General features: G+C 41.0%; 1 protein-coding gene across 1 annotated transcript in view; it reads right to left on the reverse strand.

Moving 5' to 3' along the window:
• Window positions 1-452: 452 nt before the first annotated feature.
• Window positions 453-23,404, reverse strand: part of LOC138192960 (fibulin-2-like) — a 32,326-nt gene continuing 9,374 nt past the window's right edge. Inside the window, exons 2-17 of the mRNA XM_069140690.1 lie at window positions 21,623-23,036; window positions 15,898-16,012; window positions 15,447-15,576; window positions 13,274-13,475; window positions 11,378-11,596; window positions 10,564-10,674; window positions 9,918-10,019; window positions 8,970-9,101; window positions 5,729-5,866; window positions 4,351-4,491; window positions 3,912-4,040; window positions 3,125-3,250; window positions 2,640-2,756; window positions 2,408-2,536; window positions 1,899-2,022; window positions 453-1,745 (exon numbers count right to left, since the gene is read on the reverse strand). Of these exons, the coding sequence (XP_068996791.1) occupies window positions 1,388-1,745; window positions 1,899-2,022; window positions 2,408-2,536; window positions 2,640-2,756; window positions 3,125-3,250; window positions 3,912-4,040; window positions 4,351-4,491; window positions 5,729-5,866; window positions 8,970-9,101; window positions 9,918-10,019; window positions 10,564-10,674; window positions 11,378-11,596; window positions 13,274-13,475; window positions 15,447-15,576; window positions 15,898-16,012; window positions 21,623-22,958 (3,609 nt within the window). The 5' untranslated portion in view covers window positions 22,959-23,036 and the 3' untranslated portion in view covers window positions 453-1,387. The remainder of the gene's footprint in view (window positions 1,746-1,898; window positions 2,023-2,407; window positions 2,537-2,639; window positions 2,757-3,124; window positions 3,251-3,911; window positions 4,041-4,350; window positions 4,492-5,728; window positions 5,867-8,969; window positions 9,102-9,917; window positions 10,020-10,563; window positions 10,675-11,377; window positions 11,597-13,273; window positions 13,476-15,446; window positions 15,577-15,897; window positions 16,013-21,622; window positions 23,037-23,404) is intronic.

Here is a 23,404-nt window from a genome sequence, read left to right on the forward strand (position 1 = left end):
AAATGACCTTTGACAATATAACTCATCTGGGAGAACAGAAAACTGGCGAGTGGCTGTATTTGGATGTGCAACATGCATTAATACAGCTGTCATAAAGAGACACCCACACCCTTTCCGATGATTACAGGATGTCCAGGAGGTTCACTGAACCCTGAGCAGTGGCACAAGATTACTTTACAGTTTAAATAGGTGAAAACTACCATCTTTGCTTATTTATCTATGGGTTTTACTAAAATGAATTCAAGTTTATACACAATACTTCACATTAATGTTGTTTTTTTTTCTGTGGAATTGTTGTATAAGACACCACTGCTTTGGAGGAAAGCCAATATTTAAGGCTGTTGGACTTCATTCATCCTGTAGGTGGTAGTGTGACACTTTCTTTGTTACAGACTCCAGTAGATGGAGCTGCAAAGTGCAGACCTTACATATTCAAATAAGAAGACCACAACAATTTTATTACTGATATCAAACACTACATGACCATTACTTTTATTAGCCATCATAAAATGTGTGTGTGCGTCAACCAGCATGTGATGACGGATGGCGCTCGTGTCGAGTTCACTTACTTGTAAGGTGGGAACAGGTATGTAAATAGGCATGGATATTTCCTGTGACATGCCCAGACAAGAATGGATTATATATTTTAACAAGAATTGGTGCATAATCAAACAAGTTAGTCAAGAGAAAATGATAGAGGAATAATTATAAAACAAAGACAGAACACATTCCTACAAAAGAAAAGTCATTACTCACCAATCTCCGCTGTTGTTTTTTAATATTTTACTAAAATACTTTGCTGCTTAAGAATCTAGCATAAAAAAATATGATACATCCACTGATAATATGTCTGATTACAGGGATACAAAAATACACCATACAGTTTAACATTAATACTTCAAAGACTAAATAAAAGCAGCTGTGCAGTGCAAAACAAATAAGACATACAGTTGTTCTGTAATGGAAATAATTTGATTAAAGTTGGCAGAAGTTATCTCGTTATCTGTTATTATTTTCAAATTTGACCAAAATCAAGTTCAAATAACCAGAATGACAACAAAAGTTTCATTTTTGTGGTATCATAAATATAGTTGTATCCCTAAATATATTATTTTATATTCAGACTTTAAAGAGTATTTAAAATTATGGAACATGTTCAAACCACATATTAAGATGGGGAAAAAAATGATATGGTTTTCATGCAGTAAAAACTGAAAGTGACAGAAAGCTTCTTTCTGAATGTTCCACTACTTACAGCAATGTTTTAACTTCAACTGAACAAAAAGCAAGATTAACTATTAAAACTCATCATGACAGATAGTGGTGTAGTTAAATAGTGATATGAGCTACATTAAGGTCCATATTGGCCACTGCACAGCTCCGACTGTTAGAGCAGGTTGGCTGTGATGAAGACGTAGATCCTGGCCTGGAAAGTGGTAAACGTCCCCTGTCTCCAGAGCTTCATCTCTACGTTGATTAGGAAATCCCTTGGACCCTGAACCTGTCGGTGTAAGTACACAGCGCCCGTGTAGGCATTCAGCTTCCTGGTGCTGAAGTAGTTCTCCTCATTTCCCTGTGTGATAGTGACGATAACGTTGTCTCCGGAGTAGGCGGGGGAGGGTCCGATGCGGAAGATCTGCGCAGGGATGACGATGGTGGACTGGAAGCTGAGGTAGTAGTAGGTGATTCTCAGAGGAGAGTTTTGACAGTCCATGTAGTTGGGACAGCTGATCCGCTCACAGCGTCTAGGAGGGATAAAGGGAGGAGAGGGCAGGGTAAACTTAACTTGTAAGGCACCATTCAAAAACAAGGTGAATCAAAGTGCTTTAAAAAGAGATAAAATTTTATGACCGATGACTTGTATTGAAAATTTGTTTTAAAGTGATGTTGAAACTTACGTGTCTGACACTTTGCGGTAGTTTGCTGGACAGCTGAGAGAAAGGCAGCGGTACCCTCCTTGGATGTTGTAACAGGTCTCAGCTAAAGAGCAGTTATGGGCCCTTGTGGCACACTCATCAATATCTAAAACACACAGTTAGTGCAGAAGGGTTGGTTTTTACTGCCTGGAGAGTAGGAAATGCGTGTTAGTAGCAGGATGATAGAGCTTTGAGGAAAAGCCTCCTTGTGGGGAAAAAGACTGCTCGAGTAAAAAAAATTCAAATTAGTATGACAAGTTTCTCAGGCCAATAAAATTTTATAGAGTATGTAATTACTGCGCCACTGTAAAACCACCAATTATATTTATCTGAGCAGAACCATTACAGTGCACTCTGAGGAGTTCAATGGGTGCTGCACCATTTTCAAAACCAGTTCTGGAAAAGAACTTAATGAGGCTCTGAAGCTACTGCAGCTCAGTATGAGCATGCGTGTGGTTAGTGTATTGTTTTGTTTGGTGGGTGATGTTTACCTCTGCAAGATCGACCATTTGGAGACATGGCGTATCCGTATTCAGGACAGGCACACTGGTAACTGCCGGGAACATTCACACACTTGTAGGTACACAGATGGCCGACGCTCTGGGAACACTCATCGATGTCTGGGTGATAAGGAAAATAAAACATGTGAAATTGATTTATGGACTCACCCAAACATAGGTTCGGTATAAATACGGTGTTTGTGTGTAATCGAGCACGCTCCACCTTCACAGGTGTGCCCGTCCTCCCTCAGGTGGTAGCCTTTTCGGCAGTAACACTGGTAGGAGCCGTAGATGTTGGCACACTCCTGACTGCATGGGCTGGCCAAACACTCATTCACATCTGGAGATTAGAGGTTAGCGCTCATTACTGTCACAATTCACCTGATCAAAGACTTTTCTATGGTTTTATCCTAACATCTAAACAAATGTTGTTATTAAGCCAATTATGCTTTTACTGGTTTCTGCTTGAAGGCACAGCATGATTTACAGTATAATACACTATTACACCTTACCACTATCCCTCCTCAGTAACATGCTGCAGTGGCCAGCTTTAATATCAGCTCAGTCCTACAACCTGCACTAATCATGAACACACACAAAACTGGTGTCCCAACAAACACACACATATTTTTACACACAATTTCACAAAAACATACAGCGACATGCAGGGACACGCACACACACACACACACACACACACACACACACCTTCACAGTTCTTGCCATCACCAGATAAGCGGAAACCAGAGGTACATGAGCATTCATACGAGCCCGGGGTGTTCTCACAGGTCTGGGCACACAGACGGCCTGGGTATCGCCAGCACTCGTTCACATCTGAGAGGAAGAAGAAACATCATCATACTTTAGGGTAAGTAAATTTGACATTTGTGCGTTTGCACCCATGTGTGCAAGTGTGTGTGTGTGTGTGTGTGTGTGTGCAGCCAAACATGTGTGAGTTTGTTGTCAACTGCGCACGTGTGCGTGCCTGCGCATGTTTGCGTGCATGTCAACGAGAGTGCGATGTAACCGGGGCCATCTGTCTGCTGATAGTCTAAACACTTGAGCACAGTCCATTATTATGAGAGTCACAACACAGTAAATCCCAAACAGAGGGAGCAGCAGCAGCGGCGGCGGCAGCGGCGGCGGCGGCAGCGGCGGGGGCAGAACAGAGTCTCTGCAGCGGGAGACGTGATTGGTAGCCCAGTGGATACTGCAGGAGCCAGCAGCAGAGGCTGGGAAACAGCAGCAGCTCTCCCACCACAGAATAATAAACAGGAGCAGCAGAGTAGGCAGGTAGAGAGAAAGGCTGGCTGTACAGAATTACAAGAGAGTGAGAAAAAAAAAGTGATCAAGGGTGAGAGGAAGTGAAGGAGTAACTGAATAAGGAAGAAACTATCTGAGAAGAAGACAAAACAAAAAAGAAATAAAAGGTGTTTTTTGTTTTGTTTTGCAATTTAGCAAGTGTTCTTCATGACGTATACAAAGCCCAGCATACCTACACACATCCTCCTGAATGAGTCATACTGATAGCCTGTCTGGCATTCACAACGATAGGAACCAGGCAAATTGTGGCACAGCTGGCCTTCTCCACATCGATGCAGGCTGCTCTGACATTCATCCACATCTACAAGATGGATTGTAAAGTGATAAAGAAATCAGTAAAATGATAGTGGTAACATTCAGCTCCCACCGCTTTGTGTTTTTAAACTCAAATAGCATTAGAAATGTTTTTTTTTTTTTTTTTTCATAAGCCTTCTACTTTGTGATCTATTTGTTTATGAAATCATATTTTTTTTATTTTTCAAGGCAACAAACAAAAGTAGTTCTTTGAGTGTTACATTTTTTGTTGGTTGCGTGTAAAGGCCTTCTCACCCTAAAGTCTGCATATCAAATCTGATTACACGTGCTTCATGCGTAGTAACTACAAATCTTACCAATACATCTGGATCCATGAGGACTGGCGTGATAGCCACGGCTACATATTATCTTCCTGTGGCACATGTAGGATCCCACCGTGTTGATGCAGTTAAATCCTGGACTGCATGGCTGGCTCACAGCATTGCACTCATCAGTGTCTGGTACAGGGAGAGCGATAGAGAGAGTGAGAGAGAGGTGAGGAAAAGTAGAAGAAGAGGAAAGCCCCAAAGGCACAAAGACGAGGCATGAGAGACTAGAGCGCGGCTCTTTAGCCACACTGTGCTGCGATATCAAAGCAAGCACACATCACACAGTTGCATTCCCCTGGATAACTTTGTTGTGTGTGTGTGTCTGACATTTTCTCTATTTTCTCATTTCTCAGAGTATTTCTTTTACACTCCTTTTATAGTGGCATCTGCTGCCTCGACATGCCCAAGTTCCTGCCCCTGGGGGCTAATTCCACAGCATCAGTTTGTACTGGAGGAGGGCAGAAGATTGGCTTTTATCCACCCCTTTGCAGCCCCTAACAGCAACTTCTCTGATCCCCTGTCTGTGTGGCATTTAACCCCTCTGTCACTGCTGTGCTGCTGATTCACCTGCATGCTGTGCATCTTCATAGACGGCACAGGCGGCGATTCACCTGTGGAGAAATTTTCTCTTTGTGTTTGGGAGCCAGATAAGGGATCTCAGGGCTTGTCATTTCTTTTTTTTTTTCTATTCCAAACAAACACTTTACCTGTTTATTTCTTCAGATTGCACAGCAGTGGGGCTGTGGCTCAGACGGCAGAGTGGGTTGCACACTAATCAGAAGGTTGGTGGTACGATCCCCAGCTCCTCCTGTCCACATGCCTAAGTGTCCTTGAGCAAGACACTGAACCCTAAGTTGCTCCCGATGGTGTACCATCGGTGTGTGAATGTGCTCCTGATGGCAGCACCTTGCATGGTGATCTGTCTCATTAGTGTGTGAATGGGTGAATGGGGAAAAACCATGTTAAAGCACTTTGAGACCGAAAGGTGATAAAGCGCTATACAAGTACAGACCATTTACCATTTACATTTAAAACCAGAAAGAAAATTATAGAATAAACATCTGCATACATCTGTCCTTCAATCAATGGCCCAAGACTGGTTACCAGCAATCAGTGTTGCAATGGACATTAACAATCACATGATTATCAAATTTTGGTCTTATGAAATGCTAAAATAATGTTGATACGTAGTATTATAATGATCTATTTACTTTATCTTATGTGTAATGCCTACATCTTTTTTTATGCATCTTTACACACCAATAACAGACATTTGAGGTTAGAAGTCCAGTGCGGACACAGATTAATTTTTACTAATAACAATTAAGAATGAAAATAAAAAAAATACCTACATGGTTTCTCTTACCTACACAGTCGCCCTGTGTGTCCTGGTTAAAGCCCACAGGACACTGAGGATTGCGATTGCACCTGAACGAGCCCTCTGTGTTATCACACTCAAAGCCAGCTCCACAGTTATGGTTTCCCTGCACGCACTCATTGATGTCTGTGGGAGAAGACAAATAAATTAGTTTATGAGAACTAAAGAAATTATCAGTTGTTAATCATGCGCATAGGACACCTACATAGTTAATTACACATCAGAACGGACTAAAATGACATGTGGCGTTCCCCAAGCTTCAATTCTGGGGCCTCTTCTGTTCAACATCTACATGCTTCCACTGGCTCAGATTATGGAAAACAACAAAGTGTGTTATCATATTTATGCAGAAGACACACACATTTACATAACTATATCGCCAGGGGACTATAATCCCATACAAGAGCTGGGTATATGCATTGAACAAATCAACACTCAGATGTGCCAGAATTGTGTTCAATTAAACAAAGATAAAACAGAAGTAATTGTTTTTGGTGCCAAGGAAGGACGATTAAAAGTCAGCGCTCATCTTTAATCACTGATGTTAAAAACTACAAACCAAGCCAGAAATCTAGGTGCAGTCATGGATTCAAACCTCAATCTGAACAGCCATATTAAGAAAATTACAAAACCAGATTTGATGATGTATTAAACTCGACTGTAACTTTGATCCTTTTTTTTTTTTTTAGCTTGCTTAATGTTTTAATCACTGTTTTTAATGTTTTAATAACTGTTTTTAATGTTTTAATCACTGTTCTTAATGGTTTTTAAATGTCCTTTTTTTTGCCTTATGTTTTGATGCTTTTAATGGTTTTACGTGAATCACTTTGAATTGCCTTATTGTTGAAATGTGCTCTACAAATAAACCTGCCTTGCCTTACATGTAATACCATATTTTACATCTAGATGACAGTGTGGTTAAAAGACAGATCACATGTTTCACTTTTAGTGCTGTTCATCTATGATAAAGCTCTCCCAGTCAACAGTCAGGGGTTAATCAAGACTAAAAGAACTGTATTAGAATTTAAGAACCTTATTTATACTAATCAATCTATTTGCAAACTAAAAAGCCTGAATGACAGTTTATTAGTTCAACAAGATGAATACATCTAATGAGTCAAACCAGCAGAAGTCACACGCATCAGTCTTCCTGTGCCGTGTGTGTGAACATTATTCCCCCAGTCCTCCAACACCTGTCTACTCAGGGATTTACCTCCTGTCAATCAGCCCTCCACATCTGTTGCCACAGAATGAACCAAAGCTGGAGGGAAATAACACTCCCAAAATATCACAAAAGGCAGTGCATACATATGTGTGTGTCTGTGAATAATGCATAAGCGTCTTATGTTTTCAAGGAGGTTTGCAGGATTTCACCACTGTAATTGCTGTATAGAGGCCTTAACCAGCTATGGCAGGCAGCCCTGCAGATATAGGGTAGGTCTCTGAGCAGCAGAGAGTGATTGAGCATCTTGCTACTGACACAAACCTGGCAGACTCGGCAAGAAGCTGAGTGAGCCTGACAACGACGGAGACAGAGATAGGAAAACCAGGAAGCAGGATAAATGTGTGCGAGATTGGCAGTGACTTCCCTCCCAGTGAAGGCAAAGGGCTCAAGGAGCCTTGAAAGGTCAAAAAGTCCACCGCTGCTGTATGGGAGAATTTAACCCATTTTAACCCTCGGCAGTTATTTCCCTGTGTTACTCCCTTTACTTACAGGCCTACATATGTGCTTCAGCAAGGCGTGACATTTATTTTGAGAATAGGTTTGGCTGAAATTTCATCAGAGCACTTTGCATAAAACAAATTTAAGAATGAAATGATTTCAATAAATCAAAAAATTTTGTGCCTGTATGTCGCTGTATATATAGTATCTATCTGCGTATAGGCTTCATACAATATCAATAGAGAAGTGTTCCAGGGTACCACAGTCAAATTGAGGGGACACTGTAAAACACAAAAAAGGTCATTTTGACACATTATCAGCAACATGTTTTTGCTTTCATCTCCCAATCAGGCTTTTTGTGATGTAAATGAAAAATGTAATGTTTTCCATGCAGTACTGTTTAAGCTGTGGGCAACCTGATCTTCTGTTTTTCACCTACTATTATTTACATTTCAGCAAATTGGCCCTGTCATGCTACATTTGCTACTAGCTGTTCCTGTTTTCACTGTAACCATGACTGCACAGACAATCAACTGTATTTTCTACAAGAAAAAAGTCTAAATTAGTTGATTATGAGATCTAATTTGTACATTTTTGTCAACAGAAAGAGTAAAATGCACTGTTTTCAGCAATGTGAGTATTGTGCTTTCTGGTTTGACTGATTTACAGCAGAGGAGTACATTTGAAAGATTCTCAAAAATAAAAGAAAGACTAGATTGCACAATTAATTCCTGGATTTAACCGAGTCATTCTGTTTGCAGATTAGAGAGGAAAACAATTTATTTTTTCTTCGAACAGTCTCTTCATTTGTGAGAGGAGGCAAAAGGAGTGTTTCATTACAGTCTCCTGGTAAGACACAAAGTGGGAATAGTAACACAGCAAAAAGTTGTTTTTTCACACACCTCATTTATGAAAATGGCCTGACGTTGCAACTGTTTGGAGTCTTATTGTAAACATATTTTCTTGTTGAATGCTCGTTTTGCCAAATTGAAAATCCTTTCGCAAAGAGTCCAGATTAGCTGAGTCTCCCTTCTGGAGCCCGCAGAAAACCATTTGCAGAGGCAAGCAGCACTTACAGCACATCTAAAACTCATCTGTGAGGCCCCCTCTTCCTGAACACTGCTGCTGCTGCTTTATGAATGAGACCTCTGCAAAGGCCCAATTTATGGTGCACGGAAATAATGAGACGTATTGGGAGGTTTACTATTGCATCACAAAGTTGAGCACCACCCACAAAGACAAGCTGGGCAGCTTTTCAAGTTTGAGTTAGCAGCAAGCAACTACAATAGAAAAACTTTTCTGAAGTAATATCCCTTAATGTTTCCTCTTGTTCGTGTTCTCAAATACAAAATTACATAAATAGTCAATGTAGAGAAATAAATAAAAATCAAATTCTCAACACTTACTCAGGAGGGTTGTAAAAGTTATTGTGCCTGAACAATGCGCTTTCCTTACATTGTGAACATGTGGCAATACAAAGGCTCCCTTGCTGGTATTTCCAACATATTGACTGTAGATGGAAGTGAATACTTTGATGCTGTTTAATGCTGATAAGGTTTAATGTACCTTCACAAAGGTCATTGTTGATCTGATATCCGGGGGGGCAGGTGATCAGTCTCTGACAGACAAAACTCCCCGCTGTATTCACGCAGCGCTCATTCAGCTGGCAGGCACGTGCAGATAAACACTCATTTATGTCTGGATGGTGAAAAGAATCAAGACAAATGTGTGAGAGTGAAGAAGGAGAATAAACAATGAGGAAGGCACAGAAGAAGAGGCTGGAGGAAAAGGTTTAAGAAAAGCAGACAAGCAGACACAAAATTACATCAAGTGCGCTGTCGTCTGTGTGTATCAGTCTACAGTTAGAGGCAGATTAAAGAGACAGGTTGGACCCTCCTCGAGGAGAGAGATTAGGGCCGAGGCCACTGGGTATAAAATCCACACAATGAGAAATTTGTCACCACACTCAGCCGCTCTCTGTGTCACTGCCACAGTTTGCGGCTGTCGAGCAGGAGACAGACCAGTGGTTGTGGCTTTACTTAAAGATGTGTCCCCCTGAGAGACAGCTTAGACACAGAGAGCGGTAGCTGATCGGCCTCATGATAAAACACACAGTGCACCACAGTGCAAATAAAGGGTATATATATGTATGTGGTATGCAGTTAGCGAGACATATCATGACAACGCATGGAGCTGGGATAATCCCTCCGGTAGAGACACAGAGTTCAGGAACAAGATGAAAACTTTTCCCCTCTTATGTTTTCTTTTTTTCCTCAGCATGTTGCTGAGACTGAAGGGGATTAGCGCTGTATCTCCTCTGCAAATCTAGAGGCACTGATGAGAGAAAGAGACAAATCAGTGGCGGACAGTCTTGCCAGGAAACTCTCCTCAGCTGGAACCAAACTCCTCTGACTGAAAAATTAAATTGAAATGAGCCATTTTTCATCCCTATGATTACACAAACGTTCCACATGTGACCTCAGTGTGATGTAAGAAAAAGGATTAGTTCCTTACCTTCACAAGAGCGTTCATCAGCTCTCAGGGAGAATCCTGGGAAACAGAAGCACTGCGGCCTTCCGCCCACCGGGGTGCACTGTTGCTCACAGATGCCATTTCCTGGAAAAAAACAGTATGGTTGGGTAAAGGGAAATATACTGTACTATTACACCACACAGCAATATTTAAGCAGAAACAGAGGAGGGCTTTGTGGCTGTGTGTGGGAGACAGAGCAGTATTTACGGTATAGCTGTTTGCTCATTTCCTTTTTTCCAGGTTGATCCCGACCTGGTCATATTGTATTTCATACTTTTGGCCCACACTGTGGTGGACCTCCACCCTGGTGTCATGGAAACCAAACAAGACCAACAAAATGTGAATTATGATATGGAGAACTCGTGAGAATGAGCAGCTGATGCCAAAATGCCACTTCCATTTGACCTTTTGCAGCACAATTAGATTTCATTGAAAGGGTGGATGGTTGAATGTCAGTCTATGGCCGCCTGTGCCGCCTGTGCCGCCTGTGCCACCTGCGCCGCCTCCTCCGCAAAACATATCCAACTACATCAAGATGCATGTTCCAGTCTTTGATTAAGACATGAGGATGAATGGATTGTGAACTGCCAGCAGCTCTCCACCCATGATTAAGCTGTGCGTCTCTAACCTTCACAGGGGTTGAGTGGGACAGCAGGCTGGGTGGGAGGTGGAAGTGGTGAGGTGGGCTCCGCCACTGCTCTGTCAACCTCCTTCAGTCTGTTCTCCTCATCCACCGTCTCTGCATGAACATGAATAATGTCAACACACGAGCAATGAACTACACTGTAATCATGAATTCCACCTCTCCATCTACAGCCGTATTAGTTAGAGACTCAGACCTTGTGCAATGCCTGCGTTTTCATCCAACGATGTGAGACTAGTGGCTACAGATGAAAGTTGTAATAGCAATGGAGGTGAGACAGGAAAAGACATTGCCTGCAGACAAACATTTGCTTTTATTAGTGAGCCCCATCCCTCACTATAATTTGCAGAGAACTCCGGCATTAGTATCCTGTTGAGACAGGCTTGTGTTGGTGAAAGCCACTGTTGATTAAAGTCTGGTACGTTGAACAGAATTACCTGGAAGTACTTCTGAACTCTACGTCCGAGCAGACATTCGGATTTAACTTGAACATAAAATGAGTCTCAGTGAAAAAAGCATTTTCAGCTGAAATTCATTTTGACAACAGCACTAGATTAGCATTGCTGTCAGACCAGGAAAGGGATGTTAGTGTATGAACAGATTATTAGGCAGTATCAGGCCGTTGCAGACAGGAAGGAACTTACTCAGGCCAGGAAAATAATACAAAGTGAATGTGTAGACAAACGGGGTCTTTCAAACATGCATGCATACTGTATATCATACTTCAAAGAGTAAATGGCACAATGAATTGCTTCCCTGTGTGTGGCCATCAGTGGAAATGCGGTGGTCTTCACTTTACCTTGTGCACAAGTGAAAGCGTCATCTTGCAGCACGTATCCAGGGAAGCACTCACACCGGAAAGAGCCCGGCGTGTTGACACATCTGTGGTGGCAGATGTTGCCCTCATATATCTGGCACTCATCCATGTCCTCCACCTCAACAGGACCCTCCACGGCATTCCCCCCATCCTGCTCCTCTCCGATGGAGAAGGCCTCCTTAGGGTACGGGCTGTCAGATACTACAGCACAAGGAGAGAGTGGCCGTTGCTCTCACAGGCAAGAACATAACATAAAGGAAAACACCTTTTAAATATTTACAGGAAAGATCTGACAGCCTCTTTTTAACAGATCTCAATGATAAGGAGGATTTCTTTTCTTGTTTTTTATTGTAATGTTTATTTTTACAGGGCTAAGTGCACGGCATCAACCACGGCCACATACCACATCATTCACATCCTAAGCAAGTTTGCAACGCCCATCTTTAGAAGGGTTCTTATAAAAAAATACACATGCAAAAAATATGTGCCAGTAGTCCCCTTATTCTCATGATGGTCTCTTTATCGGCCAGTACCAGCAAAACATAAAGTATTACATTCTGACTTTCCACAGTGAATAAAAGATACTAGGAGATATTACTGATGTAAAAAGAGTGACAAGATTAACCTAGTAGGAGTTGCTAGACCAAGTGGCAAATGCTTAACAGTGTAGAAAATGCTGAAGCTTTAAATTTGAAACCTTCACAGGAAGTCACAGTGTGTGGCTAGCAGTGAATTCAGCCATTTTATCAAATTAACTCCACAATTCATTTGTATTATCAAGTTGAATATTTAATGGTTGCATAAATTCAGAAAGCACTAGACATTTTTGAGAGAACACTATTACTCATAAGGAATATGAAGTCCACATACTTAAAGTATGTTCTTGGGTTAAACTGAACTGTAGCTGCATCAAGTAGCTCCTGCTCGCAGTGGCACTAACGTCAACTTGCCCCGCCCAGTTTGCATTTAGTAGCTAATAATTTGGTAGGCGTTGACTGTCAAAGCTTGGTTGTGTTATCATCTGACGCTGTTTGTGCACATTTTGTGCCCTTTTGTAGCCAGGCTAACATTATTGTGAGGTTAATGTAATGTTACTTGGATACGCCACAGACAGAAAAAAACAGGAAGACAAGAACGGAAACAGGTGACTGTCTCATAGTGCCCCCTGGGTAAGGTAGTTTATTTGGAGCCAGTATGACTCGCCCAGATAACCTGATATAAAGGCAGGAAACAGTAGGCCCAGCGGTTGTAAATTCCACGTGTGTGCTGAATGCACTTCCTTCAAAGGGTAAGTAACACCTGCCCACCTGGAGCCCTGTACATGTTGCATAACAAGATACACAAAACGCACCGAATGATGTGTTCTGTATTTCTGATTCTGTTCCATATATCACTGTAAAATTGGCAAAATGTTTGGCATGAAAGTAAAACTCAATTAACATCCCAGTGAGATGTTCCTCATAACTCATGACCACAAGGCAGATGAGACTTCAAAAAAACTGTTGCAGTAAGAATTTGATGAGCCAATTTTTTCCCCCTCAAGCAGCCAAGGCAAATCAGGACAAGACAACTTCCAAAAACAAAGTCGTTTACTGGAACAGAAGTGAATAAAATGCCAGGCAGGCAGACAGCCCCTATATCTCTCAGAATTACATTACATGGGATGACTGGGATTTTTACACCGTCTCAATAGGTGTACTATTTTTCACCAGGGTGCTGGTGTGCTTCCTTTTAAGAGATAGTTTAAAGAAAATGGGATTTCTGTTTTTGTTTGCGTCAGTACCTTTCCTTGGTAGTGCATCCCACCCGCTCTTTTGGCCTGAAACTTGCCTTTCAAAATTGTGTACGTGTGCGTGTGAATAATTTTGTCGACAATACCTTTTTCCGGTGGTATAGTGGAGTCCAGAGCGGGCCTCTCTCTGACTGTGTGCCAGACGTTCTGATTCTCAGCCCTCCCTTCCTCCCCCTCGCAGCAGGTTAGAAAGATGTGTCTGCAGTGGAAGCCCAGGTACTGGTGAGCTTCACAGCGATGCCCCTCACTGTGGAACTGCAGCCCAAGAGAGCAGCAGCCGCAGCACTCCTGCAGTTCAAACAAACAGTCTTTACATGTAGTCATGGATCAGGTTTTTAAAGCTGCTGCACATAAAAAGCTGTTAAAAATACTACACACTGGTCCATGTAGTACACAAGATTTACTTTTAACCACGGTGAAGTGGCTCTATGATCGTCAGTTTTGGACAGTTGACTGCTGGGTCAGTTGGTCCACCACTGCAAATCTCTCCAGAGCTACTGAATCTCCATTATTTTTTAATTATATGATCCCCAGAGGATGAATTGAATATTGAATAGATTGCCAAGAAATTTGGCAGACATGCATTTGTGCTATTACAATGAAACTATCTCAACAGCTCCTGTTCTTGATGGACTTTGGTACAGACTGTCATGATTCCAAGAGGATAAATCATCTTAACTTTAATGATCATCTGACTTTTCTCTATCTTCATATTGGGTTTGATATTTGTGGGTGAAATGTACGTGAAATGTCTCAACACCCTTTTTATGAATTTTCATACACAGATTAATGGTCCTTCAGGATGCATTTTTATTACTTTAGGGATCCCTTAACCTTTTCTCAAGCGCTAGTCAAGTCAAATTATTTTCAAAAACTATTTCCATCATCTTCAGCTGTACTTTGTTTTAAGTGATTATTTGCAAATATTTTTGCATAACTCTATTAAAGTCATAACATAATCGCCTTATCGTGATTATTTGAGCTAAATGCAATCATTTTGCATGATCATTAGAGACGTTTTCATTCATTTGAATAAAAACAGCTGAATAAATCTAACATAAATGCCATATTTCCAAGTCGTTTTCTACCTTATGAAGTTTATTTGGCACTCTTCTGACGTCACCTCATTGTGCCCCTTTCTTGTGCCATGGTTTAATGGCACATGAGTGAACAACTAGCTCCACCAACTGTTTATCTCCAGGCGCTTAACTTCTAATGTGCCACTGACCGCATTTTGATGAGCATCTATTTACATTAACATAATGGATTTAGTTGCAAAGCCAAATACCACAGCCAATAAATAAAATCCATTTATTGGCTGTGGTGTTTGGCTTTGCAATGAAATCCAAGACGAAGAAGTTCTTCTTATAATGCATTATTAACCTATGATTAAGCATAAAATGAACAGAAAAAGACAAATTGTTAATCAATTTATATCACAATTAATTGTCAACTTAAATTTAATGATAATGACAGCCTTAGTTATGCGTGCTAACATCAGCACGTAAGGATTGTCATTATTCTGGTGCGAACAAAGAATTGACAGAGCTGCTGGCTCTTCGTCTTGCTGAATTGAACTTCAGTAGTTACACGTCTTTAGTTTAGAGCAGCTCTCCTCTTGCACACAGCCTCTTAATCAGTTTCTCTGTAGCTCTCAGCACAATGCCCACTGAGTGCATAGGAGCATGGCGAAACATAAAACTGAGGTAATGACCTCTGTGATGTAGCATGATTGTAGATGGCATAATATTACAAAATCTACATGGGTCCCTTAGAAAGGTGGCGAAAGGCAATATTTAACAACTGCAACTCACCATCATGTCAATAATGGCTCCAAGCTGCTCAAGAGAGTTACACAGTCACCATGATAGGACCCTTATTGACTCCCATAATAGTCAGCACTGCTACTGTTTTACCACAACAATTATTAATCCATGTTTCCACAATTTCAGAGAGGTCAAACAATTGACATGTTACGTTTCAAGTTCTGCTTTGAACATTGTAAAGCGCGTACTATGGGAATCTTCAGTTGTAATAGGCCCTGAATCATTTTATCTAAATTAAATAAGATAATTAAATAACAAGGGAGTTGGCACCACATCAGTAATCCTCAGAGGACAATAAGAATAAAGTTGCTCAAACTCTGTGGACTGTATTAATTTGGCTTAATTTAAAATTTACAATGTCAAAGTTTGACTGTAAGCCCGGTGAACTGTGTTTGCCCTTGCCATGGTAGCTGGTCACAGATCATCTACTTGCCTTGTAGGAATCAATTCCGCATTTATTGCTGGCATCCTCTTCGCACACACTTCCTGCTCTGGCTGCAGTAATTCCAGCCGAGCACCGACTTTCTCTGAGGGAGCTGAGGCAGCACTGTTGTTGGGCAGTCCTACCAGAGAGAGGCACACATGAGAAACGACTGCAGAAGTGTTTGGACTGCAACTGTGGCATTACAGCAACAACAATTGTTCCCATGAGTGTTGTCAGAGAGCTGAAAGTTTCTATGAATTGAAGATGGAACTTTTAAAAATTACAATTTACCAGTAAAAGCTCTGAGGATCATTCAGAGTTCCAACTTAATAGACTTACAAACAAGATATGAAAATGTATTTATTATTACATCTTTTGTGCCTTTTAATAAAGTCATTTTAATTCACTTTGTTGATAAGTCCAGTGAAGGAGATGGGTGCTCTGTAAATAATGTCCTTACCAGCATATTGAGTGCCTATCTTTGGTGGGTGGTACCATGTTGTTGCAGTGCCCATTAGCTGAAGCCCATTTCTCCCCTGTCTCACAGCAGGTCTTCAGCAGCTCCTTGGCAGACACTGTAATGAAACACAAACACTCAGACCCAGATTGATCCTGCTCAGTGCAGCCGGTGTTTCAGGGAAATCACATGAAACAACGTTAACGATATGAATTCAGTAGAATAGTTAAACCTTTTACCATCTGAGAAACCCATCAGTGAGAGGCTGTAAAATTTGGTTATTGATATCTGAAATGCAACCAACTTGTGTTCTTGGTGACTGAACACTGAGAATTGCAAGTACAATATGTGCTTCATTTTATTTTCAGATTTTGCTCTCACTTGAACTGGCAGAGAAAAGTATGAAACCCAAAACTCTCTAAAATTACCGTCAGGAAAATTGCTTCTTTTTTTTTGTTGCATCCTGGTTAATCAAAGCTGGACCTGAGTGAAAAGGGCAACACATTAGCACCTCATTTCAAAGTGGGTCAGGGAGCAGACAGAGCAAAGACACATCATCCAGTTTACATGGAAAATGTATACGTGTTTCCTCAATAACAGGGCATTGCATTCCAGCATTGATTTGTGGGCCCTGCACTACTCTACAAGACATGACTTATGACATTCACGTCTTCTTAGTCAGTCACACCATATGAGATCATAAAGATAAATGTCTTTTGGAATCTACAACATTTTGCTGATGTTCTTTTAAACTTTTAATTTCACTTTAAACTCATCCATTTAAATCAGAACCATAATTCGACATATTTAATACTTTTTTTAAGACAACACTTTTCCTACACTGAATTTGTGATTACTCATTCTCAGAAAATAAACTAATGCATTTACCAAATCCATTCAATAGTTGAGGACCGTAAATAAACTACATTTTATGTACCAACCAATGAACCAACTTACTGTGCCATCCCTCGAGACATGGCGTTAGCAGAGCCACAAACGATATGAACGACCCTCTAAAAGCTTTAATTGGCCTCTCACAGCACGGGCTGTTGCAACATAAGCTTTAAATGAAGGCAGAGGTCACAAAGATGAGGCAAAAATCGTACAGTTCTAAATAGATGAAGCTCAGCCCAGATATCCGAGAGGGCCCAAGGTCACTTTTAACTTCCACAGCCACTTCTATTTGTTAAAATACCTCACCTTGACTTATAATAAGCCCAAGGCAACTGCTCATAACAGAGCAAGTGTCTTCTGTAGTGTGCATAATTTAAAGGTTTCAAAATGAGAAAATATAAACCTTGAAAGGCACAATGTCTCTTTGATACAAAACTACAGTATCTGTGTCGACTGCTCAGTTTAACAAGTCCCTTTGAACCTCTGTGAATGTATATTAAAAGACAGCGCACATAGTTATTCATCCTTCTTACATTGCGTCCTATTCATTTTCTCCAGAGGGAATCAGTTCACTCGTCACGAACAAACACAAATTTGCTGTAGGTGTCCATCTACAGTTAAAATATATAGAGTTCATGATGTTTTCAAATTGTGTTTTCTTTGAGGGATATCACATTTCACTAAAATTGCTACTGGGGATGAAAGCGATGATAAACTAGTTTAGCACAGCAGTATCCAGTGTAACCAGGTTGCTTCCTCTCCTGTTTGACATACCTTATAATTAAGCCTTGTGTAGAAATTCATCCCATTCAACTGTGCAATAATTTACTAAGCTGATTTATTGTATTTCCACAACAGAGACACAATATATATTTTTAAAAAGGTGAGTAAGGAGTGTCTTTGTTCCAGGCCTGTCATTGTATCTGTCCATTAGAGTAACATTAAGACCAGATGCTTTGCTTTTGTCCAAATCAAAGACATGGTGACATCACCCTCTCTGAAAATACGGAGTTAGGATAACAACCGAAAAAGGGCAACTCTCAACATGTCTGGAGGTGTCATAACGCAGCGCGCGCTGCCACTAATCAAGGCTCATGAGTCTTTTCTTTTGTGGTTTTGGCAGTGATTTACAATATAGGTGGGCTCGAAGACAACCGCACCAACAGTGCGAGTAACAGCACATGCCAAAGGTCCCCAACATGGGGCTGAACACAGCACATGAGTAATGCTGAAAGCTTAAAAGCATGGCGCGTGTGTGCGCGTGTATGTGTGCGTGTGTACGTGCATGCAGGCCTGTGTTAAACTCAGGAGGAGGTGAGACAATGTTCTTCCCACCTTCAACATGAGTACTTACAGTGATATCGTGTGTTTAGAAACACATAATCACTGTCCAAGAACAGTTGGCTGTGACATAACAGGGAGGGCTCATCTGCTTTTACCATGACTTAATCTACAAAACAGTCAATTCATGTTTCAGTTATTGGCAACTTCTGCTTTAATTTCCCTCAGATTGTGACCTAGCAAGCGTGTGATCCATCTTTTTATAGTTAGATGTTGGAAGCCCTGAGGGTTTGCCGCAGTCTTTGATGGTTTCACACCGCAATCTCCAATCCAATTATACGTCCTTCGAGGTAAAATAATCTGTGAAACACTAATAAACACTTGCCAGGACTTGTGACTAATGGTTTAATGATTTATTTGCACTTATATCTTGGGTTTCCTAAAGATAGCACACGTGTCCTTGACTCACCAAAGTCCCCAGATGTATTTTTAGAATTTTCACTGCAACATACGAGAGAGGCATGCAGTGGATTATACATTTACTCTAAGCACTTTCCATAGTATCGTAATTTGAACCTGTTTCCCGTTGCCTTATTATGCCTTAAATATTCCAAGGTGTGTTCACTAACCGGAACACAGGAAATTTTCTCATTTCTCGCCAGAGGAAATCCATCCAAATCCAGATTCTGGACCTGATAAATAAAAATAACATAGGGGAATAATATTACCTTATTGGTGGTTTTCAAGTCTCATTAGAAGTAATGATTTTCTGCATCAGAAATCATATAAATGAAGCATTAAAAAGATTTTGTATGAATGGGTTACAGTATTTTATATTTGGAGGAGAAAACATGAATTGTATTGTATTGTATTGAAATGTATACACAGCAGCACTACATCACTGCTTATATGTTACTGACAGAAAGAGGGAGACATGTTATTGTTGTACAATTTATGACCAATCTCTCTCTACTTATACTATGGGTATCTTTTATGAGCACTTTTTCTTCCTCTGGAGCAGATGTTGTTGTTTTTTTTTTAATTTATAAGCATGGGTGACATGTTGATCTGGTGGTTTTTCAGTAAGGACATGTTGAGGATGGGAGACGCACCAAAATTACTGGAAATGACCTGGAAGGCACCCTAGATTAACCAGAGCCAATTATCTTCTTCAAGCAGCAGTGGCGGTACAGTAGGAATGAACTCTCACATGGCCAGCTGTGGAATTCACCCTCCTTTTCATCCTAAGGAAAATTATACATCTGCTCAGCCCACTCCCACATGCAGCATGTTGTGACAGTTTTGTTGCTAAAAACAAGTGCTTCCCCGGTTTATTTCATCTTGCCTTGAATGATTTTTATCCTGTGCTCATGTTTTATATCTAACGTTCTCCTAACTTAGCTCAACGCCGTGTTTAATGTTTGATAAAGTAGGACGGGAAGTTACAGAGAAGAGAATGTACGGACAGAGGTGTGCTGCAGATGAAGTGATTACTGGGAAGATAAACCAGCAGCCTCTCATGGGAGATGGGTAATCATACAGGCTTCATAAGGGAGCAGCGACTAGTAGTCTGGCAATCAAGCCATAACAGTGGTCTCATTCATCACATGGGTATTATGCCGCTCAAGGTACAACCCCCAAGAAATCCTAAACCAGGTCAGTCAGGCATCAGAAAGCCTCAACAATCCCTTCCCCCTTCTGAGCACAGAAAGAGGGCAAATGAGCAGGAGTTATTGACTGAACATAAAAACCAAACCAAAACAAAAAAACATTATCTCGGGTTGTTGTTGTTTTTTTTTTACAGAAAATGACACCTATTTAAAAAAAGATTAGCAGGGTGTTTGTTATTCATACTTTCTCTTTTCCTCTGCAAATGATTTTAGCATCCTCAGCTAATGGCATTGATAACAGGCATTAGTCAATGTCCTTATCAGCCGAGTTTTCCCTGTTTGTGCTTTAACATGTCACCGCACTGGAAATCTTCCAATAGTCTGGTTCAGTAAACCTTCAGACTCATTCCATTCTGCAAACTGAGCAGCCAGACCAGTGAGTCCAAGCTCCTTATCCCCAGATTAAAAAAAACATCTTTGACTTTGAGCTCAAACACTCTTTCGTAAAGCTATTACTTTACAATTGAATAGATGGAGTTTATCCTAATTCACTTATAAACTGTGTGGAAAACGTTTAAGGACACCTGTCACAATAAATGTGTGTTTTTCCTTCAATAAATCAGAGAATTTCTATACTGGCTCAGACATTCATACACATTCACATTTAATTTTTAGCCTGTATTCTGCAACTTTATTGTAAATGAACCTCAGAGGTACCTCTCAGAGTGCACTCACACAAACACCTCACACATGCATTCACTATACATACCTATAGGGGCCAGGTGCCGAAAGGAAAGAATAGTTGTTACAGGTCTCAACAAAAATCATAGTGTTGTAAAGTAGGTTAACTACACACCTCCGGATTGCAGTTTGCTGGACAAAACACCACTAATAGGACAGACTTCTCAGACTCCTGCAGTTTCTTTAATGCAGTCACTGAAGTGGTTATAAGGATGAAATAGCCTTTTACTCATTCATTATTTAGTTCTCTGAGCTCATGAGGAAGTCTTATAATATAGTGAGACTACCTGTGCCATAGAGCCATAAAGTACAGCAGATCTAATTAGGTTTCCTTGGCCGGAAGCTTATTTATCATTAACACTTATGGAACGGCATAAAATCATATTCCAGATTGCATCATAAATTTGTTTTTTTTTTTATATGGTATTTTATGGAGATTAAGATGCAGCTCTGTTTTGATTTATTGTATACATGTAACCTAACTTTACATCTTTGGAATAAGATGGATTTTTTTTTCTTCATATTTTCCAATGAAGTGCAACTCATCTTCTTGACATCCACATAATCACTTCATCATCTGCTTTCTATTCCAGCGCCTGCAGTAGACTGGCCAGCAGTATATGCCCTGAAGGAGAGCTGAGCTGTTGGAGAAAATGCTGATAATCACATGAAGGAGGCAGGCAGGGGGAGAGCTCTCACTGAGAAATCACCAATTTCAGCTGCTCGGATTCATCAGAAGCATAATAATGTAAAAACGGTGGAAAACGCCTAATATTACTCGCTCTTTACAAACCTCTAGAGAAAATAAAAAAGAGCATTCTCTCAACTTAAATGCATGAAAATAAATACACAGTAAATATATTAATTTTCTCCTCTGAGTAAGGTGGATAAATGCTATCTAGGGAAAACGGATTTTCCATGAACAATTGTTTTTCCTGAATCCCTGCCAGCTTGAATAGAGTGATTATGAATTCCTCCTCAAAAGACAGGATGCGGGAGAAGGAAAAGGAAGATCTGAAAAAGTGTATCAGTATATCAGCACACTGGGATGTAGGCATTTTAATGAATCAAAAGCATTTCACGTCAGATTTGTTTTAAATCTGCACTCAACTGCTTTCAATTGCTTTTTTTCAGAAAGGATGCTACTGATCATAATAAAAAGGTCAGGATGACTTAAAACTGTTTATTATGAGCTAACTTACCTTCAGTTTCTTCCTCCACATCCTGAGACTGGTAGTTGAAGAGGGTATGAGGTTGTCTTTGAGGCTCCTCGCTCTCCTCTCTCATCCTGACTGGAGCTTTTCTGGTGGGACTGAACTGGACTGTGGGGTATGACCCTTGTTCCTCTTTACCAACTGGCTGTCTGTGCTCCACTGACACTTTTTCTTGCCCCTTATGATTGACTGAATGGGAGCTGCCGTGACCCCTGGTTCGACTACTCTGACTGTGTTTGTGCTGGACCCCGGCGTTGGCACGGGCAGCATATGCTTTTAAAGTCCCTTGCACCACTCTGTTTCTGTCACTGTTTCGTCTCATGGTCCTTTCTCCAGTTTCCTGTGGCCTGTGGTCCTCTGTGGTTGCTCTCTGTGTGGTAGTGGTTGTTAGTGATGTTTTGCTTTGAGCCTCCGCAGTGGTTAGATCCGTGTTATGTGTAACCTCATGCCTATTGCTCCTCTCTGGATTTGGGCTTTTTTGCGTTTCTCTTGGCTCATGTCTGCTGCCATGATGAGAGCTGGAGGTAGTGGAGCTTGACTCTGGGTAAACTGGTGGTACTGTAGTAGATTCCAGTGGTTGGGCCAGATTCTGGATGGTGGAAGACGTTGGCTCTGCTAGAGTGTAGTCATAATTCTCTCTGCCAAAACTGGGTGGGTCCTCCTTATACAGTGGGAGAGTGTTTCTCACTGCCAGCTTGGAAAATGGCTCTATAGGACTTGTTTGCCGGCTGTCATGACGGCTGCTAATGTCTCTCAAAGGGCTGTTGTTCTCAGTAGTGGTTACCCACATTAGCTTATTATCACCACGAAGGTCACAGCCAGGGATGGGTGAGCACATTAACCTCCCACCCTCATTTGGACAGTGGCAAACTTGGCACTTGTCCACTTGAAAGGTGTGCCCTGCCTCGTACTTCTTGTTGTCATGGGCACAGCCAATTCGCCCACACTGCAGACATCCATCTGCAGGTTGTAAAATATCAACGCAGTTGGGGGGAATTTCGGGGCATGGAATAAAATGGCAGCTTATCTTGCCTCCTCCCTGGGGACAGGAGCATTCTGTGCTTCCAAAATCCACAAAGTAAGATTCCCCCTCTGGGACTTTCCCTTTCCGGAAGTCTGCTTGGACACAGTCGTAGTACTGGTATCCCTCACAGGAGCAGCCCCTTTGTGTGCAGGCGGGACAACAGGCACCCTTCTCTAAAACTGTTTCGATGCAGTTCTGCAGAACAGGACAGTCCACACCCGTGCAGTCTTTCTGGCTTAGACCGACATCCATGCAAAAGATCAGCAAACATAGAAACAATGTCACCCTTTGAGAATTCATTTTGCAAAAAAAGTTCGAAAAAACAGTTCTTCAAAGTAGATGTATTTCCAGATGAGAGGCAATTTTCGGTCATTCAGCCTGTGAAAGTAAACAGTGGTTACTGACATATTTACATAACAAAGGTTATTTAGTTTTCAGCTTGAAAAAAATCTGTCCTTTTATGTATAGTGTGTATTTATAGTTAATATCAAAAACACATTTTGTAACTCACAATTTTAATTTGACCACCTGCCAAATGTCCATTTTTTCCATACCTATTCTTTCAACACCACAGGAGATGAAAGCTGTGGTTTATATTTGATTGCACATGGAAATTTGGCCAATGTTAAGGTTGACTGGAGGAAATATGGACAATGATAACCCAACAAAATTTCTCAGATGTTGAAAAAAAAAAAAAAAAAAATAGCACTGCAAAAACACAACCTGCCCTATCTGACAATGCCATA

This window comes from Embiotoca jacksoni, unplaced genomic scaffold (genome assembly GCF_022577435.1).
Source record: "Embiotoca jacksoni isolate LCO1_2020_lvr unplaced genomic scaffold, fEmbJac1.0.p SCAF_9, whole genome shotgun sequence".
Classification (NCBI taxonomy): Eukaryota; Metazoa; Chordata; class Actinopteri; family Embiotocidae; genus Embiotoca; species Embiotoca jacksoni.